Below are 18,750 nucleotides of genomic sequence, written 5' to 3' on the forward strand. Positions count from 1 at the left end.
AAACCTATTTGTATTAGTATTGTACTACTAAAGGCTCCGCACTCCTGCAGCCGACATGAGATTCGGTCCAGTTCTTCAATTTCCACAGAAACGAAACTGGGAGCTGTGACGACGCAAATAAACTAGTTGGATTCTTAGGAGGAGGATCCACCACAGGTTTTGGTGTTGTCCGTCCGTCCGACCCTCCCACTCTTTCTCTAAGTACAGTCCAAGTCCAGTGAGTATTTTATTCATCTGAGATGCTGGTGGTGAAGTATTCGCTTGCTTATTCTCGCGCTGACTCTTGAAGTGGGGCTGTTTGTTTTCTGGGCTCGTGGAGGTTTAATCTGATGTTTTCATGCTGATCTCTGATTCTGGAGCAGATCTTTTTTTAGAGGAAGAGAAACATGAGCCATAAAATATCATCGGAGGCGTTTCCACGTTTACCATAAAGCTCATAATACGAGCGCGCTGCACATTTCCCTGCAACAGTGAGCGGAAGCAGCCAAACTGCAGTGTTTCAAAAACCGACCACAGGCTTTTCATTTGGATCCAGATCGACACACGGACAAAGACCGACTTCCAGAAGAGTCCATCCAGGGTAAGAACAATGTCCGCCCTTTTGTTTGATTCAATGGTTTAGTGCTGTAATGATTTTTGACTCGTGATTTCCTCTTGGTCAGGCGAATTTTCTATTGCTTATCAAAGACGTCATTATCCAGAATTGAAACCTTGCGGTGTTTGAAGGTGTTGTAAACAGTCTGTGGTCACAGCGGGTGCTTTTACATGTTTTATTTCTAACTGTGCATCTTCTTTTACAGATGGAAGCAGCAAGTTTTTAATGTGATGTCAGAAGAAATAAAACCATGGGTGAGTGACGAGTCTGCTTTTATGAGATCCTCTTTTAAGAATGAATATAACAATAAACTCTGGAGAACAACAGGTTTGGCTCTGTCAACACTGAGTAGTACATAGACTAGTACATAGTCAATACAAGTACAACAATTTTCCATACAACATATCAGACATGTTGAAGCAGGCCTGGATCTTTTTTGGCAGAAAAGCCAAATTTCTTCTCTGCCCACCCAATTGGTCAACTTTATTCTGTGCCATTTGAATCTGCTAATCGCTTTCATTTCATTTCAATTGCTCACAAAGTCAAAAGGTCCTCACAATGATGGTAGTGAACCAAAATTGGTCCTCATAACTATAGAAAGACACACACACACACACACACACACAGGTGAATACAGCACACTGCTGTGCAAAGCTTAGAATCAACAAACCAATATCTCAGTTTAAAAATCTATCAATATACAGCACTGATCTACATACATGTCAAATATTACACTTCAAACTAACTTTTTAATGTTCTCTTCTCTTTATAGTTTGCCCCATGTTCATTGTGTCAGAGTTCATACATGTCAAAATGTCCCTGCCCTGAAATTTCCACAGTTTTGAAACAAAGACTTCCCTTTTGTGATTGTCTGTTAGCTAACAAATTACAAACTACTTGTTTTAACTGTTTAACAATCACATGCCCTCATCATCCTAATCCAAGCCGTATACTAACCTTAATCTCACATCAAATCAGATTCTTAAAAGGTCTATATTGAATATCTCTTAGTTATGTTTTATCAAATATTTGTGTAATTCAGCCTTAGGCACAATGTACATGTAGCAAAGAAGAAATATGCACTCTAAAAAATAATTCACTGGTTCAAAGAAATTGAGGTAACAACAATTTGCATGGATCTTTTTAAGTAGTCAACTCTGGCATCGTTGAGTAAATGCTACAATTCTTTTATAGTCATACTATCCCAATTACTTAAGTACATCCAACATGATTTGTTTTGAGCTCTTAAAGCTTAATTAAGTTGAGCCAACTTAATATAAACTCAAAGGTTGTGTTGATATTAAGCTTTCAAATTATTGCATTTAAGTTACCCTAACTACTTTATTTTTTCAATCATATTGTTTTTTATATCAGTTATTTGTGAAACTTAAGTAAGAACAACAAATAGCAATTCCAGTTTAATATGGTCCGACTTTTTATTGTAAACACTGTTTCAGCAATTCTAACCATTAACAATTATGTTCACAAAATATACATGCCCAGCCACTTCCTACAATACTTGGAAAAAACAAATGATGGTGCTTAGCTGGTTCCTCATCCCCAAATGAGATAGTCTTCATAAAAGGCCCTTTAGCAGCCATTTTCAGAAGTCACTGAAGGATAAACACAAGTGTGGTGGTGTGATTTATAATGTAAATGATGGCTCTGTTCCATTTAGATGGGGCATGGACCTGGTATTGCACATGCTCACTGGAGTGGCTTGGACTCACTAAATAAAATAGGACCATTATAAAATTACCCCTGAGTTTACCCTTTTATGACGTGTCAAAATGGCAGCAGTGAAAACCAAACAGTGCATTTGAGTGCCTCAACTGAAACAAAACAAAAATTACCACACAGAAAATATTTAAGTGTTTTAAGTCATCATATTTAAAAACAAGAGCAACACAAAGTACAGTGGACTGTTTGAACATTAGTGTTTCTTACCAAGCGCACTTTGAAGAGGTCCTCCTCCTTTTCTCGGAGAAACACCACAAGATAATGGATTGTGACATCTCTCCTTCTTTCTACTGAATTATCCTGTGAACAAGAAAAAATATTTTACAACTGCACATCCGCAGAGTGGATAACATATTTTTGTAGGCTTCGTGAATGTTAGCATCGTCCTGGCTCTGATGCAGTTAGTAGTTGTGAATAACAAAACAAAGATAGTTTCTTACCCTCATGATATTCAAATATTAAAACTCCCGTTTCTCTACGTCCTTTCTCTTCTCGTGATAGCGACATCTGCAGTAGAATGTGCCTGGGCAAATTTGGGCGTGTACTTATTTTTGGAAAAATACAGAGTTGAAACTCACTATGTAGACAAGTTGGGCTAACTTAATATTTCTCTCCAGTAATGTAAACACAGTAAACACTTTGCTCTTTGTCCATCTTCTTACAATAAGTTGTCAACTGACTAAAACATGTTCATGTAACAAACTTTTTATGTAAAAAACGTCTTTATTTTAAGGGCAATTTACTAACCCCATGAATCATTTTTTAGAGTGTGGTATTATTTATATGAAAATGATTTTTATTTTTGTGACCTGTTTCTGTAGCTGCACCACTACCTTCAGTCCAATTTGATGTGCAGTGTGAGAAGGGTCACTGTTGTCGTTTTACAGACTGTAGTGTTCTGATTCATTTCCACTGTTCATTTTCATCAGCCTCATTATCAGCCTCAGTGTAGCACACCTCTGACAGACTGTACATCAGTACAGTCAACAAGACAACAACCTGGTGGATGAGGTGGAACATTTAGCTGCTTGAGAGTCATGTTTTACTCAGATGTTGGTGGAGACCAGACCAAAGCAAGCAGGATGGACATTAGTCCAAATGAATGCTAACGATCCGATTTGTCTGTAATATGTAGGGGAACTATAGTGTATATCTGATTCTATTCGTTATGATTAAACCTATTGCTTTTGTGTCTCTTCTCACTGTTTAGCAGAGGAACTTGGGCAGATACCCAAGAATTGGACTGAAACTCAAGTGAGCAACTGGTTAAGATCCATTGGAGTGAATGAAAAGTACATAAAAAAGCTCTTTGAGGAAGAAGTAGATGGAGAAATACTTCTTACACTCGATGAGGACTTTTTAAAGACAAAGATTTGCATGAAGTTAGGCCCTGCTCATTTGATAATTAAAAAAAGAGATGAGCTCCTCAACCCCCAGCAAAAATCTCAGGAGAAGAAAAAGCACAACAGTGCTAACAAAACTGAGTTGGAGCAGAAAAACAATCCAAAATCAGCTCAATGTAAGGATGCAGGTGAAGCCCCTTCAGCACAGGTTCATGTGGGAGACTTGGAGGAGATACAAACTGCTCAGAAACTGTGCATATTGACTCAAAAGGAAGACTGCAAACCACGACCATTCGATCAAGAGGGGATTGATTACATGTATGTAAAACACAGGGTCCTGCAACCTGAGTCAGGCGCCTTCAATTTGATATCTCCATGCCATGAATTTAAGTCTCTAGCTGTAGCTGCCAGATTGGATCGCTTGAGACTCCAAGCCAAGTTTTCTCACGAGGTTCTTAAATTTGCAACTGGCTGCATGAATATCAGATCAAATGGCACAATTCACTTTGGTGTGATGGACAGCAGGGAGGATGCAGGACACATGCATGGTGAGGTGATTGGCATCCCTGTGAAAGATAGGGACATTTATGTAGATGCTTTGGACTACATTGAAAAGAGTTACTCATCTGACTCGGAACATGTGCGCCAGTGTGTGCGACCACCAAGATTTGTTGAGGTAATGGATCGAGAAAGTACAGAAAAGATGTATGTGGTGGAGGTTGACATTGTACCTTCAATCAGCATTGTTAAGAGCAATTTGTATAAAGTTCGCCTTCCAAAGTTCAACGAGCAGGCCAATAAAGTACAATTTGACAAGGAATCAATTCTGCGGAGGGTGGGTTCAAAAACAGAGCCAGTGTTGGACAGAGATTTGAGTGAGTTCATCCAGCGAGTCAAGGATCGTGATGCTCAAAGAGAAGAAGCAGAGACAAATCAGTTCCACCTTGCTCCACTGTTCTGCCAAGACCTTGGAAGGAAACTCACAATGCTAATGACTAGTGGGAAAAAGTTCATTGAAAATGAGAAATGGTTAATATTCATCACAAACAAATTCAAACCTGATGATCTAAGTCACATTGACTGGCTGCTTAACATGAAGATTTTCTGCGTGTTTGACTTTGACCCTGATTCAAAGGTATCAGGTCTTTGCGACAGATACCTTAAGCATCATGCTGCAAACATGCACTCCCTGCAGAGCTATAGGATGTCTAGCAACACAAGCATCAAAGAATTCACTAGCAACCTGCATCTGTTTGAGCAAACTAGCTGGATCTTCTGTAATGGCCGTTCTGACTTCAAAGGAAATGATATGCCATGTGAAGAGATGACTTGGATCAAGACAAAAATCACCCTCTTAAGGGAATCTGTGTCGTTGATTTGTAAACATATCTTGCCAAAAGGGGCATTCCAGGTCATTTTTCTTCTCACATCACCAGTTGAGAAACCATTGTTGCACACCTTTTATGAGTTTTTCACAGACATGGAAGGCCATGAAGACATCCTCTGCATCTGTGAATCGGAGAACAACTTCTTGAGGTGGCAAAGTTTTGCGGAGGGATCGTGTGGAACCGAAACCGTGGACAACTTCAGTGTTGTTGGGATGAAAATGAGTCATGTTAATGCAACTGTGCAGAATGTACAACCTGTAAAAGGCTGTCACAGAAAACACCTGCCTGTCTTTGTGAAAGGGATTTGCGTACTTGAAACAAACAAAGAGGAAGAGATGGCTTCTCTAGAAATTCTGACTGTCAATCATTGCGATGAAACAACTGAACAATTCATCAGTGAGAAGAAAGCGGACATTGAACACCAGTTCTTCCGTGGTGGGAGAGTGACCTGGTTGAATTTCTGGCTTGCTGAACACAAGCATGTTGGAGAGGTAATTGAACGAGATGCTTATGAAGATGTCTCCAAACTTCTCAAGAATGCTGTGAAGTGCAATCCAGAACAGTCTCCAGTGAAGATTCTAAACATCTACCATCATCCAGGAAGTGGTGGAAGTACTGTGGCAAGACAAGTTTTGTGGAAAAACAGGAAAGACCTAAGGTGTGCAGTTGTGAAGCCTTCATACTCTGTTGCTGTTGTTGCGCAGCATGCTGTTGACCTAAGAGAATACGAAGAAAATGATTCCCAGAGGTGTCTTCCAGTGCTGCTCCTCATTGAAGACTCAGACAAAGAATATCTTGACGATCTCAGGAATGAATTAGAGGTTGCAATTAACAGCAAACAAATCCAGTACGGAACCCCGTGTTTCATTTTGTTGAGCTGCAGTCGATCCTATGATCCAGAGAGGAGATGCATAGATTCTCCTTTGCAAAATGTCTCTGTCACTCACAAGCTTTCTGCTAAGGAGAAGAGAATGTTTGCTGGAAAACGAGAAGTACTCGAAGAACAATACGAGCATCAGTTCATCCTGACTTTTGTTCTGATGAGTGAGGAGTTCACTGAGGATTATGTTCAAAAGTTTGTGAAACATTTGCTCCAAGACATTGACCACCGATCTGCTGTCACTCGCCTCATTCACTATGTAGCACTACTTAACAGATTCGTTCAAAACTCTTTCATCTCTCAATCCCACTGCGAAGCCTTGCTAGCTTTGAAAATGTCAATGGAAAGGTTTCACCAGTATGAGTTTGAGAAATCACTCAGTGATCAGGCTAAACTCGTCTTCTTTCACCTTAGAGATGAAAAGACCCACATTAAATCAATCAGAATCATTCACCCACTCGTTGCAAAGGAAATTCTCCAACAACTTCTTGGGAGCCAACAGACCCACAGTGATCTGGCAATGAAATTGCTCTGCGAGAATGTGCTTTTCGAGCACAGATTTGGAAAGGAAGAATATCTTTCATTCTTGAGATCACTTTTCATAAGGAGATCCAGAATAAGCAAAGGAGATAAATGTGACAGTTTTTTCTCTCCTCTGATTGAGCATGTGTGTGAAAACGAAAACCAAGACAAGGCAATTGAGTTACTCAAGGAAGCTTTCAAGCGTTTTCGTGATGATCCATTCTTTGCACAACAACTTGCTCGTCTTCATTATACGTATGAAATGTTCGAAGAGGCGGAACACTGGGCAGAGACGGCAGCAAGACAGCTGCCAAACAACTCATACATACTTGACACAAAAGGACAGGTGTACAAAAAATGGTTCCAAGCCAAATGCAAAGTCATTGACAATGAATCTAAAACAATCACTGCCAAAAATACAGCAGATGCTGTGGAGACTGCACTGAAAGCCCTCCGCTGTTTTCAAGATTGTGAGAGAGCAGCTAAAGCAGATACGGAAAACATAAACAATTCAGGATATTTTGCCGAAGCTGAAGTTGGATGCGACCAGCTCAAACTGATATTTTCATTGCAGCTTTTCGCAAATGGAGCCAAAGGCCGTGAAGAATGTCTGAAGTACTTGTTGACTGATTACATTCCAGAGGAACTTGAAGATGACTGGGAGCCATTCCATGGTCATTTGAAAAACCTTTACAAGACAGTGGAAGATGCCTTGGAGTGGATTTCAGGAGACCTCAGTTACTTCCAGACCGACATTGATGTAGATGAAGATGAGATTCATTTAAGTCCTGAGGGGAAGATAAACAATCCACTGAGATGGTTGGCAAATAAATCCTTCAAGTTTGGAAAGTACTTCAGTGATGCTTATTCTACTGCATTTCTAAAAACTGGGCAGTCAACCACAACCAATCTAACTCCTCAACAAAAACGCATGATCATCTATCGTCTTGGTGGGGGTAACGTAACATCCATCCTCTCTAAGCTACGTGAAGAGAGGGGTGCAGTAGATACTCTCAACCAAATCCTTTCTCTCTACCCCAGCAATCCAGAAAATTCAAAGTTTGACCAGCGTGACATTGTAAATTACACACTGGCCAGCATTACTCTGAACTGCTTGTCACCGCTGGCTCCGAAAGTTCCTTCTCTCAAAGTCCTTCAGCACCTTTGTCATCGGTTCCCAGCTGATAAAAAGAAATGTCTACCAAGTGCCTTGTTCCTGCTTACCTTACTATTTTGGCCAGAGGATAATGACACAGACCGTGAGAGAGAATCCAAATATGAAATTGTCCAATCAGCTGTTCAACACATGGAGAAAGGATACTGGACCAAGATTAAGGACATTCCTCCACGGAAGAGAAGACTTTACACCCATTTCTTTCTGGGCAGTGGGAATGGATTGGATAAATTTATCCATAAGAGAAAGTTTGAAGGAGTCGTAAAGTCGACATCTCTCTCTGAGAAGCGCATGAAGTGGATGAGTGGTCAAGCATGGAAGAAGCCTGAGATTGCCAAGATGTTAAAACGTGTTTCTGGATGGACTGATGATGGAGTCGTGTACCTCGAGGGCCCTCAGAAGCAGAAGTTCAGGATAATGCCGCTTCATTTGCCTTCACTGCCTCATAGCAATGAAGACATCACCTTCTACCTGGGCTTCACCTTCAGAGGTCCTGTTGCCTGCAACATCATGGCAAATAAATAAGATCTTGTTCAAAGACAAACTGTCATTTACCAAAGTGTGGGTTTTATCAGGTGAAAGAACAGTTTGATTTGGAATTCAAAATATGCAAGGTTTCCTTTGTCAGTTTTCCAAGCAGGAAATAATTTGTAAAAGACGCAACTAAAAATGTTGAAGCACATGGTGTGATATTAGTGGATTAGATATTAGTATCGCATTGTTTTTTTAAAGATATAAGATGGTTTGATACTATTTGCATGTTTTTTCTCTTGTACTTGTATAAACAGAGTAATAAGTGTACTCAAGACACAGATACTATAAGTTTCATAAATGTTATCAGTCTTTGTTTATACATATAGAAACATTTCTGAAAAAAGACAATTTAAAAAGAATCTTCTTCTTTGTGATTTAATAGAAATAATGTGTTTTTGAGATCTGTGTGTAGAACTGTTATTTTGGATTGTGGATGTAGTTTAGATGGATTGTAGGTCACAATAGCTTGCACTCACTCCTTCATGCTTTCCAAGACATAGTGTAGAAAGAAAGGGAAGCTAAATATTTTTTTCATGGGAACTGTATCACTATTTTAATCAAAGATGTATAAAAAGCTTATGAACAAAACAGTGTACATTTGAATACAATGTCTGTGCATATTGAGGAAAACTGTCTGTGTAGATGTTACGAACAAATGTCCTTGGATTTTATAGATTTTGAATATATACAGTTTCACTATAGGGCATTATATATGTCATAAGAAATAATAATAAAGTTTAAAATGATGTAAAAATGTGTAAGATTAATCCATTTTAAACTCCAACCTAAAGTCTGGTTGTGGTTTGAAAGAACACAGATTTTTAACAACATAAAATATTGAATATATGTTGAAGACTAAAAAGAGGGAAAGATTTTGATCTTGTTTTGTTGCTGCAGCCACAGATTCACCTCATCACAGCAGAAACTCGCAGCAGCTGCTTTTGTCCCAGTGTGCTCGCCCTAGTTTAGCATTAGCCTGCGTGCTGCCCTGGTAGCTTTAGCTTAAAGAGGCTTGTGACGCCCTTGTAAACATCGTGTTCATTTGAGGAAGCGTTGTTTCTCCGCAGCCTTTCAACAAAACGTGTTATACGCTGCTCCCACGTCATTTGTCTGGAGGAAACAGCTGAATATAAATCCGCGCTGAGCTGTGTCCTAGCTAATCGCAAACTAACAGCTAGCTATGGTAACTAGCTTCGATTGAGTCACTGAAAAACACTTCATCTCCCGGAAAATGAATGTAACAGCCCGAAGGAGCGGTTCCTCGTTAGATAAAAGTTAACGGTGGCATTGGTAATAGCTGCAGCTTATTCTACTATTGAATGTTTACGACATATCAAAGTGTGCGTGCTGCTGCGAGCAACTCTCGCGGCGTTTAACCCGGAAGTGTACCTGAGGTGACAGCACGATGGGTTTGTTGTTCAGTTTCACTGCAGCTGTTTTCCTCCTCGCGTTTGCTTTGTCCACATGTTTCTACATCAACCACCTGTCTGACCCTGAAACCAAACTTGTTAGTCCCGTTCACGCTAAGCTACATGAGATCCCAGCCCATGGAAGGCATGTTGATGATAATCCAAACAAACCTGTCAGCCCAAACAAAAACAAGTCCATGCCCAGTAAATGCAACGTGGCACCTGCAGGTCGGTTTGACTGTGCCAGAGACAGGGCTCTTAGCCAGAGACAGTGTGAGGAGAGGGGATGCTGCTATGCCCCTCTGACCAACTCTGCAGGACCCCCCTGGTGCTTCTACCCCAGTTTGTACCCCGGCTACAAAATGGGCCCACTCACTCCAACCATGCAAGGCCAGGCTGCCACCCTGACCCGTGCCAAGCCCTCTTATCTCCCCAGAGACATATCCACTCTCAGGCTGGAAATCACAGAGGAGCCTGCGGGCTGCCTGCACCTCACTGTGAGTATCTAACCACACCTAGGTCGGATGCCAGTTAAAAAATAAAAATATACTGTGCACTAAGTAAACTTGTATTTAGTAGGAATACAGACTGTGAGAATTTTGTGATCTCTAGTGTTGAAGTGTCATGTTGCAGCTGAACACACCTCACCTCACCCTCTCCTTTCAAACATGAAAAAGAACCTGTGATAGCCTTTAACTGTCATAAAAACTCAAAAGGTGTTTAGTTTGTCCAGTCTGGACTAATGTAAAAAACATAACGGCCTCCATAGAGAGGGTCCCCTCGATGTAAATATAAAGTATTTGAATGTAAAGGGCCTTTTCTGGGGTAAAGAAAATTACAATTCATACAATTTTGATGAAACACACTAGTGAAAACATCATGAGGATTATTTTACATTAAATTTCTGCCAATAGATCCCTTTCACCTAAATCTTACACACTGGACCTTTAGGGGTTGAGTTTCTATGAAGTGCCTCATACAAACCTTTTGCTAACCTGGTCTGTAAGGCCTGGGAAGAAAAACAGGATGGATTATTTAAGTGATGTATTAATTTTGTTGTGGACGCGCAATCTCAAGATTCGTTTGAAAATGTTCACACATCTCTTTTTGTGGTGTGTAGTAAGCTGATAGTGAGCTTCACATAGCTATAAACCAGTGACCCTTAATTTCGTTGGACAATGCCCCATCGTTACAATGACGATAAAGATTTCTGATTCTGATAAACTAATTGTTATGACACTGAGTCAACAAACAATCAGAGCTTAAATCATTCATATGTCTTAGATGAAGATACTTTTACTCAGATGCGATGGGACTAAACTGAACTGACATGTTTTCCATCAAGTTGAAGGACCCATCATCTCAGCGATATGAAGTCATGCTCCCAGCTGGTGTTCCTGAGAGTCAAGCTGATGGCGATTCTGCCCTCTACACAACCGAGTACCAGTCTGACCCATTTGGTTTCATAGTGCGACGTAAATCCAATGGAAAAGTGATGTGGGTACTTTTCAGTCATATCATTGTAGCTGGTACCATGCACTTTCACTAATATTAGTACTTTTCTTTTCCTTTTACATATTTAATGTAATCATTTTATTTGTCTACGGATGTTTATCTCTATTTCACAATTATATTGAGTATTTTCGTAACAAAACTTCTTGTCTTGTTTTATGTGTTGGTTTCGCTCCAATGTGAGAAATTACATATCAGGATATGATTTTCTTTGTCATGCCCATTATGCGGAACGGATTTGTTAGCCCTCTGTGTCATTCCTGTTCAGTATGAACACCACTGTGGCTCCTCTGCTGTTTGCTGACCAGTACCTGCAGCTGTCAACCACATTGGCCTCTTCCCTCGTCTCTGGCCTCGGGGAGCATTACACCTCCCTCCTGCTTGACCTTAACTGGACTTCACTGACTCTCTGGAACCGAGACATGGCTCCTCATGTGAGTCTAATGCAGAGGTTCTCAACCTGAGGTTCGGCACACCTAAAGCAATCACAAGGAACGTCTATAGGGTCAAGAGCTAATTTAAAAAATAGAAAAAAAACATTCCTGTGGCACAAATGGTTTCCTTTTTTGTATTGGAAGGAAAGTAAAATGTCTTCCAGTCTCTAAAGCTTAAATGCATTTTTAAAAAGAAACCTTAAAAGAGAACATGGTTGATCGGGTGAATGGGACATGTCAATATACAAAATAATCACAGCTACTTTTAGTTCCTAGCACATTAAAGCATCACAAAAATTTGTACGAGATGTTTCAGCCGAACAATCATTACGCTTTTGTCATTTCCTACTTTTATATTGTTGTGTGTCATTTGCAGGCTGATGCAAATCTTTATGGCTCCCACCCATTCTTCTTAGTACAGGAGGAGGATGGTCTAGCACATGGAGTTTTCCTTCTCAACAGCAATGCAATTGGTACAGAGCTATTTGTTCCATAAGACACACACAGCAGCCACTGTCTTTCAGTCACTTTCCACAGATCATGATTCTTTTTGTCTTCTTTTATGCTTCTGTAGAGGTGACGTTGCAGCCGACCCCTGCCCTCACCTGGGTGTCCACTGGAGGAATCCTGGACCTGTATTTTTTTTTGGGTCCTGACCCTGCAAGTGTTGTACGACAGTACCTCCAGATCATTGGTATGTCTTTTCAGTGTTGACATTCAAAAATACATCTCTATGTTGCAACAGCAATAGGCTCATATATATTTATTGAGCCTACCAAAATAGAATTGTGTAATTTTTAAAACCTGTGTGCATATCAGTGTTAATATACCTGAAGGGGCCCCCGAGGCAGCCTGATAAAAAGTGGACTAGTTAATGTGTTTTGTCACTTATCTATTCACAGGCTTTCCCATGATGCCCCCCTATTGGTCACTGGGCTTTCATCTGTGTCGCTGGGGTTACACAACCACTAATACAACCCGCAAGGTTGCACAGCACATGCACAATGCCAACTTTCCACTGGTAAATGACATTTACATGATATTTTCCTAATTTATGGTATGTGTATTTATTGTGAAAATTGTGTGATAATCAGAGAGGTTTTGCTAAAGTGTTAAATTCAACATTGTGTTGTTACATACACAGACAATCACATAATTTTGTACATAAAATTTGACCCCTGATTAAATGACTTTATCTCTGAGATGATTTTACTTTTTTCACCATCAGGATGTGCAGTGGAATGATCTGGATTATGCAGACAAGCGCAGGATTTTCACTTTTGACCCCTGGCGATTTGGGGACCTCCCAGAGATGGTGGAAGAGCTCCATGAGGGAGGCATGAAGTACATCCTTATTCTGGTGAGACATCTTTGAGTTTCAAAGACTTCACAGCTTCGGCATAATCCTGCAGAGAAACAAACAAACCAGCCAACCAACCAACCAACAACTAAACAAAATGACAGAAGTGAAAACATAACCTTATTGGCCAAGAGAACAAACCACAAACGCATACAGACAATTGATCACTTCTATTGTTAAAAACGAGTAACATTTAACAGTGTATCTCCAGTAGATGGCAGCAACAGCTTCAATTTGTGTGTCTCATGGTTTCTGTTCCAGGACCCGGGGATCAGCAGCACCAGCCCCCCTGGAACTTACCCTCCCTTTGATGACGGACTGAAAAGAGACATCTTCATTAAAAATGTTACAGGACACATCCTGATAGGGAAGGTTAGACCCTTTTTTTTTTTTTTTACTGGAAATTAATGCTTTTCTTTCTCCTTCTAAACTTTAACCTGGGTTTGTCTGACATGCACACTCTCATACTGTGTATCTAGGTTTGGCCTGGTCCAACAGCCTTCCCTGACTTCACTAACCCAGAGACCAGAACTTGGTGGGAAGACTGCATCAGAGAGTTTCATTCTAAAGTGCCTGTCGATGGATTGTGGATTGTGAGTATATACAGACAAACAGGGCACATGTTATTTACACCAATACTATTAAGACACAAGATATCAGGCTTCTGTGAGATCAGGTTTTCAGATCAGAAATGTACATTGTGGTTGTGTGTTTGCTTTGGACTTTAAAAACACTAAAAGAATAGCTTATCACTTGTTGTTTATCTACCGTGCTCCACCCAGGATATGAATGAACCAGCCAGTTTCGTTCCGGGATCAGTGGAGGGCTGCCCTGACAGTGATCTTGAGAACCCACCATACACACCAAGTAAGTGTACTCTGGTCAGTGTTGCAAGTTACCAGCATCTAAAGTGGCCTTAATTATGTTCTGTTCATTCAACACTTTTTCTTTAATTACTTTTTTTTAAGACAGATGTTCTGGCGGCATCTGTCTCAGTTCTTTCTTATTTATCCTAATATTAGCACAGTGCTCTCTTTGGATATCTACTGTCTCTGCCTTTGGTTTGTGAGATAAAGTGGTGTTTTGGGTTATTTTCTCCAACGTTTTGAAACCGTCAGAAACCCTTAATTTACATTCAGTTCATACCTTAAATTAAATAAAATATATGGATGTTATCAAAGATTCTATTCAAACGACTATAGATGCATAATGGATCTGTTCACTGCTTCATTCAGTATGTTGCATCAATGTGTTGCATCTGTTCCTCTGTCTTACAAACAGGAGTGGTCGGAGGCCAGTTGAACTCAGGAACTCTTTGCATGTCAGCTCAGCAGAGACTGTCCACTCACTACAACCTGCACAACATGTACGGACTGACAGAGGCGTATGCCACTAACAGGTTAGACCCCCACGCAGAGCTTGATTTTAAGGGGGGGGGGGGTTAACCAACATAATGACAAATAATAAAGTCTAATCATCTGACATCAATTGACAGAGAAGCCATAGATACTTTTACTACCTAGTTTATTTAAGTAGGTCAAGAATACAGTAGGTTGTATGAAGAACACATCATGTAAATACACTTCCTTTGAGAACAAGCCAGTTTATTTTTGTATCGAGTTTATAGGAACTACAAAAGTAGCTGTTCCCTGGGTTTGCTCTTCTTTGAGTAAACTGTGTATTTATTCTGGGGCTGGTGGCCAATCTAAGAGCTCTTGTGAAAGTTCGAGGGAAGAGGCCCTTTGTCCTGTCTCGCTCCTCTTTCCCCGGCATCGGGCGCTTCTCCGGAGTGTGGACAGGTGACGTCAGGAGTGACTGGGAGCAGCTTCGATACTCTATCCCTGGTGAGATGTAATTTCTAGAAGGGTCTGTGTGCAAAAGTTCACTGTCTGAAATATAATATCACCTTCTTGCTTCAGGGTGGGTTCAGCTACTGGATATAGGCTTTTTTTAGCTTTGTTGATGGACTTGCATGTGGCCAGATTATAGATTCAACCAAATGTATCTTTTTTTGAAATTATAACAGATCTTAATTTGGTCTAAATGTGTGCGCTGGCCGTATAGTCCTATATGTAACACACACACAATGATCCCTTACCTTACATTTTTTATTTATGTGATTATAATTATATAATTACTATCATCATTACTGTTATTACTTCTACTACTATACTGTTATTCTGATTATTTTATTTATTTTTGTTTTGTTTATGTAAGCTTAGCCCTCAGGTTGGGTTAATTAGAGGTTTGGGTTGTTTTTCTTGTTGTTATGTGTTAATAACTATGTAAAACTGGGACATATACATATACTAACATATACTTTTAAAAGAATGTATTTTATGCATCAACATCCCAGTAAAGATACATGTGAAATTACCACAGATCATTTAATAAGTGTAGACTCACATTTCGCTCCTGCGTCCTCCAGCGGTGCTGCAGTTCAGCCTGTTCGGGGTTCCTCTGGTGGGCGCAGACATCTGTGGCTTTGGAGGCAACACCACTGAGGAGCTGTGTGTGCGATGGATGCAGCTTGGGGCCTTTTACCCGTTTATGAGGAACCACAATGACCTGCCCAACGCTGTGAGACAGAATTTTTGACTTGTGTGTGTCTTTGTATCTGCAATTTTTTGGGATTATTTGTTGGTTTAAGTTCATGGACTGTATGTGTTGTAACAGCAACAGTCAGGGGGTTATCAGATGAAGTAGAGGTCTGCCCTGCATCTCTAGAGTAACTCCAACTGTTTCATGTATTATGAATAGAGGTAACTCTATCTCTTCTCATTGTCTGTTTGTGTGTCCTTCAGCCTCAGGAGCCCTATGTATTTGGGCAGAAGGCCCAGGCTGCCATGCGGAGTGCGTTGAACCTTAGATACTCCCTTCTCCCGTTCCTCTATACACTCTTTCATCATGCACACACCTCTGCTGATACTGTGGCCAGGCCTCTCTTTATGGAGTATGTGTTGTCTTCATTTTTTATTCTCTCTATCGTCCTATGTACTTTGTTCAAAATAATAAAGGCCATTTTTTTATATCTATCCCTTTTAGGTTTCCCTCTGACCCCAACTGTCACAGTATAGACCGTCAGTTCCTGTGGGGGAGTTCACTTCTCATTAGTCCAGTCCTAGAGCAAGGGTCAGTAGGACTGGCTGCCTACCTGCCCCTCGGCACTTGGTACAACCTGCATAATGTGAGTCTCTCAAGCCAATTGAACTAAATTTCTTTCACAATAGAGGTCACATAGATGGTATGAGGTTTAAGCCAATGCTCACCAAAAACGTTCAATCCATAGACTGTATATAAAGATAGACATTGGCCTCCACTTCCTCCCGATACAGGTGCCATCTTACACTACTTTTGACATCAATTGGATGCAGTAGTGACGGTATGGAGCCACATTATCGAGGCTCCCAACTAATCTCGAGTCACTCAGCTGTCAATCATGACATTTTTATAGCATCACATAACTAATTAAAACCAAACTTTACAGAAAAATAGACTCATTAAAATATATAAGTGGGATTCAAGCGACCTAAAATGACGGAAACCAACTTTGAGAAAGAATAATTTGATTTGTATTTTTACTTTTTACATTGGTCCATGAGGGAAATCAAGATAATTTGGCTTAACGTTCGGGAAGGGGGATGGGGTCCATCTCTATACTACAGACTGCCACGTGTTAAAAGCATCATCAACTGTCTTTGGTTTGTGAGATAAAGTGGTCTACAGTCTATGGTTCAATCCGTTTTTGTTTATTAACTGGGATAGGCCTCCATGACTGTGTTTTGCTATCTAGGGTCAACCTGTCTACAGTAAGGGTCAGTACATGCTGCTGCCAGCACCTCTGGACACTATCAACATACATGTGAGGGAGGGACACATTATCCCACAGCAGGTGGGTGTCTGCACCTAGAACACAACCCATGCAGATAATTTTTGGGTCATTTGGAGACAAAATATACATGAATTATTCATAAAATGTTTGAGGACGGGGAAAAACCACAATACTAGCAGGTGACCTGTCTTTACCTGTGAAGGATCCTGCTTTGACAACCACAGCCTCACGCAGAAACCCCTTCTTCCTGACGGTGGCGCTGTCAGCAGGCGGCTGGGCCTGGGGCGACTTGTTCTGGGATGACGGGGAAAGTCTTGATACCTACAAAACAGGAAATTATTGTTATGTCACCTTTGCGGCTGCACAGGTAAGGAACAGACGAGTGATTTGGAATGAATGCTGAATAGCCGATAAGCAGTGATTTACATTTTACTCCAGGACTATCAGAGTCAGAAGTGTGTTTACTAGTATATTGAATTTGCTTCCACTTCAGTGTCAGGTAGTGGGGGATCCTCTGAGGCTGAATGAGGCCCTGGACGGTCTGGTGCTGGGAGGCCTACAGGTATTTGGGGTGTCCTCACCCCCCCGGTATGTATTGGCCAACGGGGACAAAGTCAAGGATTTCATGTACCACAGTGACACCAAGGTGAGGCTTTAGTGACTTGGCACTACTTCCTGTGATGTTTGTCCTCTATAGAAAGTGAATTATATCAGACTGTTTATGTATTTGACTCGTCTTTCCTCCCTTTCTACTAATCTTGTCTCCTTTACTATATCAGGTATAGTTCTTGTTCTGTCAGCCTGAAGTGATTTATCTGTCTTGTCTGTCCTCACAGCTTTTGACAGTGACCAACCTGGCCTTGCCCATGTCTAAGGTTTTTACAGTCCAGTGGGTTCTCTGATGCACTGAACATTGTTGCTAATAGGTCTCCGGGAACCTTAGCATTGTGTCCTGCTGCTAAAAATACCAGTTGCATTTTTAAATGTGAATATGTCTGACTTATTTTGAATGAAATAAGCATTAAATGCCAAAGTTGCCTGAAGTAAACAAATGCCAGTTGGAAACAAACAGCCAGGTTTTGTGATGTCACAAACCTAACAAACCAATCCAGTCAACCAGTGATTAGGCAACTTGCCATTCACATGGAAGACCGGGACAATGTGTGTCAAGACAGCTTTTGGTGATATGGACCGACGCCAGTGTTGATGTGCTGTAAATAACAACATGTGACCATGCATGTTGCATCCTCATCTGAATGCTCCAGATATTTCTGTTGTTTTTGTTGTAAACATGTCTGACCGGAGACTCTCCTGCTCCATTGTTAAAGACAAACTCCAGTGAAACTCTGGACATTGATGTAAGAAAACGGCTCAAGTGACCTGTGAGGGTGGGGAGACGGGCAGCGGGGGTGGGGCCATATTAACATATTCATTGATTTCAGTCAGGAAATGAAGAAGGAAGGTGTAAAGTTACATTTAAGCCATTTTAAGGTCATGAGGGGATTTTTATTTCAGGACAGACCTTTTGAATATGTAAATTTTTGGATCACAGTATAGTTTTAGGGGGTGAAATAAGCTGCTGCAGTCTGACCTCAAGCATTGACACCACCTCATTTCCTTAAATTGTACCAACCACCCCACAGCTCACTGTGCACCCTAAATCTACTCTGTCTTTTTTCCCAGATTGTCAGCCTGTTGTAAGCAGGTAATTATATCAAACCATCGTCTTGATTTGAAGCAATATTTACTGCTTTCTGCCTCATGAATATATATATGCATATATATTCAAAAGTATTCATAGTCCTTTTTTTTCTTTTTTCTAAATTGGTCCATTTTTAATAAAAAAAACTTTGGGGAAAAAAACTGTTTGTCGCCATTTACGCTTACATCTGATCATCTATCTGATGTTTAATTTGCTTACTGCTCAAAATGACGTTGTATTGAAGGTGTTGCATATATCTTGTCAAGCTGTCTTCATGTATTACCTTCACCAAGGCGGTTGTCTTTACCCCTTTCTGTTTGTTTGT

The 18,750-nt window shown here is 40.6% G+C and overlaps 2 protein-coding genes and 1 long non-coding RNA gene across 3 annotated transcripts; 2 read left to right on the forward strand and 1 right to left on the reverse strand.

The window, feature by feature from the left end:
* Positions 1–175: 175 nt before the first annotated feature.
* samd9l (sterile alpha motif domain containing 9 like) lies at positions 176–8,930 on the forward strand. Its single transcript, XM_069525217.1, has 3 exons — positions 176–580; positions 801–849; positions 3,546–8,930. The coding sequence occupies exons 2-3, from the start codon at positions 846–848 to the stop codon at positions 8,165–8,167; spliced, it is 4,626 nt and encodes a 1,541-aa protein (XP_069381318.1). The 5' UTR covers positions 176–580; positions 801–845; the 3' UTR covers positions 8,168–8,930.
* LOC138407760 (uncharacterized) lies at positions 2,093–9,692 on the reverse strand. Its single transcript, XR_011241104.1, has 4 exons — positions 9,566–9,692; positions 2,776–2,858; positions 2,543–2,635; positions 2,093–2,208 (listed from the first exon to the last, which is right to left on the reverse strand). It is a non-coding gene; the product is annotated as an uncharacterized lncRNA (long non-coding RNA).
* Positions 9,582–18,586, forward strand: gaa (alpha glucosidase). Its single transcript, XM_020101841.2, has 19 exons — positions 9,582–10,082; positions 10,931–11,082; positions 11,366–11,531; positions 11,908–12,004; positions 12,106–12,225; positions 12,434–12,552; positions 12,760–12,891; positions 13,153–13,263; positions 13,371–13,484; positions 13,674–13,758; positions 14,173–14,290; positions 14,602–14,735; positions 15,320–15,471; positions 15,696–15,844; positions 15,937–16,078; positions 16,685–16,783; positions 16,926–17,090; positions 17,217–17,369; positions 17,560–18,586. Exons 1-19 carry the CDS (start codon positions 9,582–9,584, stop codon positions 17,623–17,625), a joined length of 2,775 nt encoding a protein of 924 aa, XP_019957400.2. The 3' UTR covers positions 17,626–18,586.
* Positions 18,587–18,750: the final 164 nt, after the last annotated feature.

The sequence above is a fragment of the Paralichthys olivaceus genome, chromosome 5 (assembly GCF_024713975.1).
Source record: "Paralichthys olivaceus isolate ysfri-2021 chromosome 5, ASM2471397v2, whole genome shotgun sequence".
NCBI lineage: Eukaryota > Metazoa > Chordata > Actinopteri > Pleuronectiformes > Paralichthyidae > Paralichthys > Paralichthys olivaceus.

What these genes read in the sequence shown, in the direction of transcription:
- gaa (XM_020101841.2), top strand. Translation starts at nt 9,582, where the DNA reads ATGGGTTTGTTGTTCAGTTTCACTGCAGCTGTTTTCCTCCTCGCGTTT. An exon ending in GAGGCGTATGCCACTAACAG is followed by an intron (nt 14,291 to 14,601) that starts GTTAGACCCCCA and finishes GGCCAATCTAAG; the next exon opens with AGCTCTTGTGAAAGTTCGAG. An exon ending in TGTACCACAGTGACACCAAG is followed by an intron (nt 17,370 to 17,559) that starts GTGAGGCTTTAG and finishes CTGTCCTCACAG; the next exon opens with CTTTTGACAGTGACCAACCT.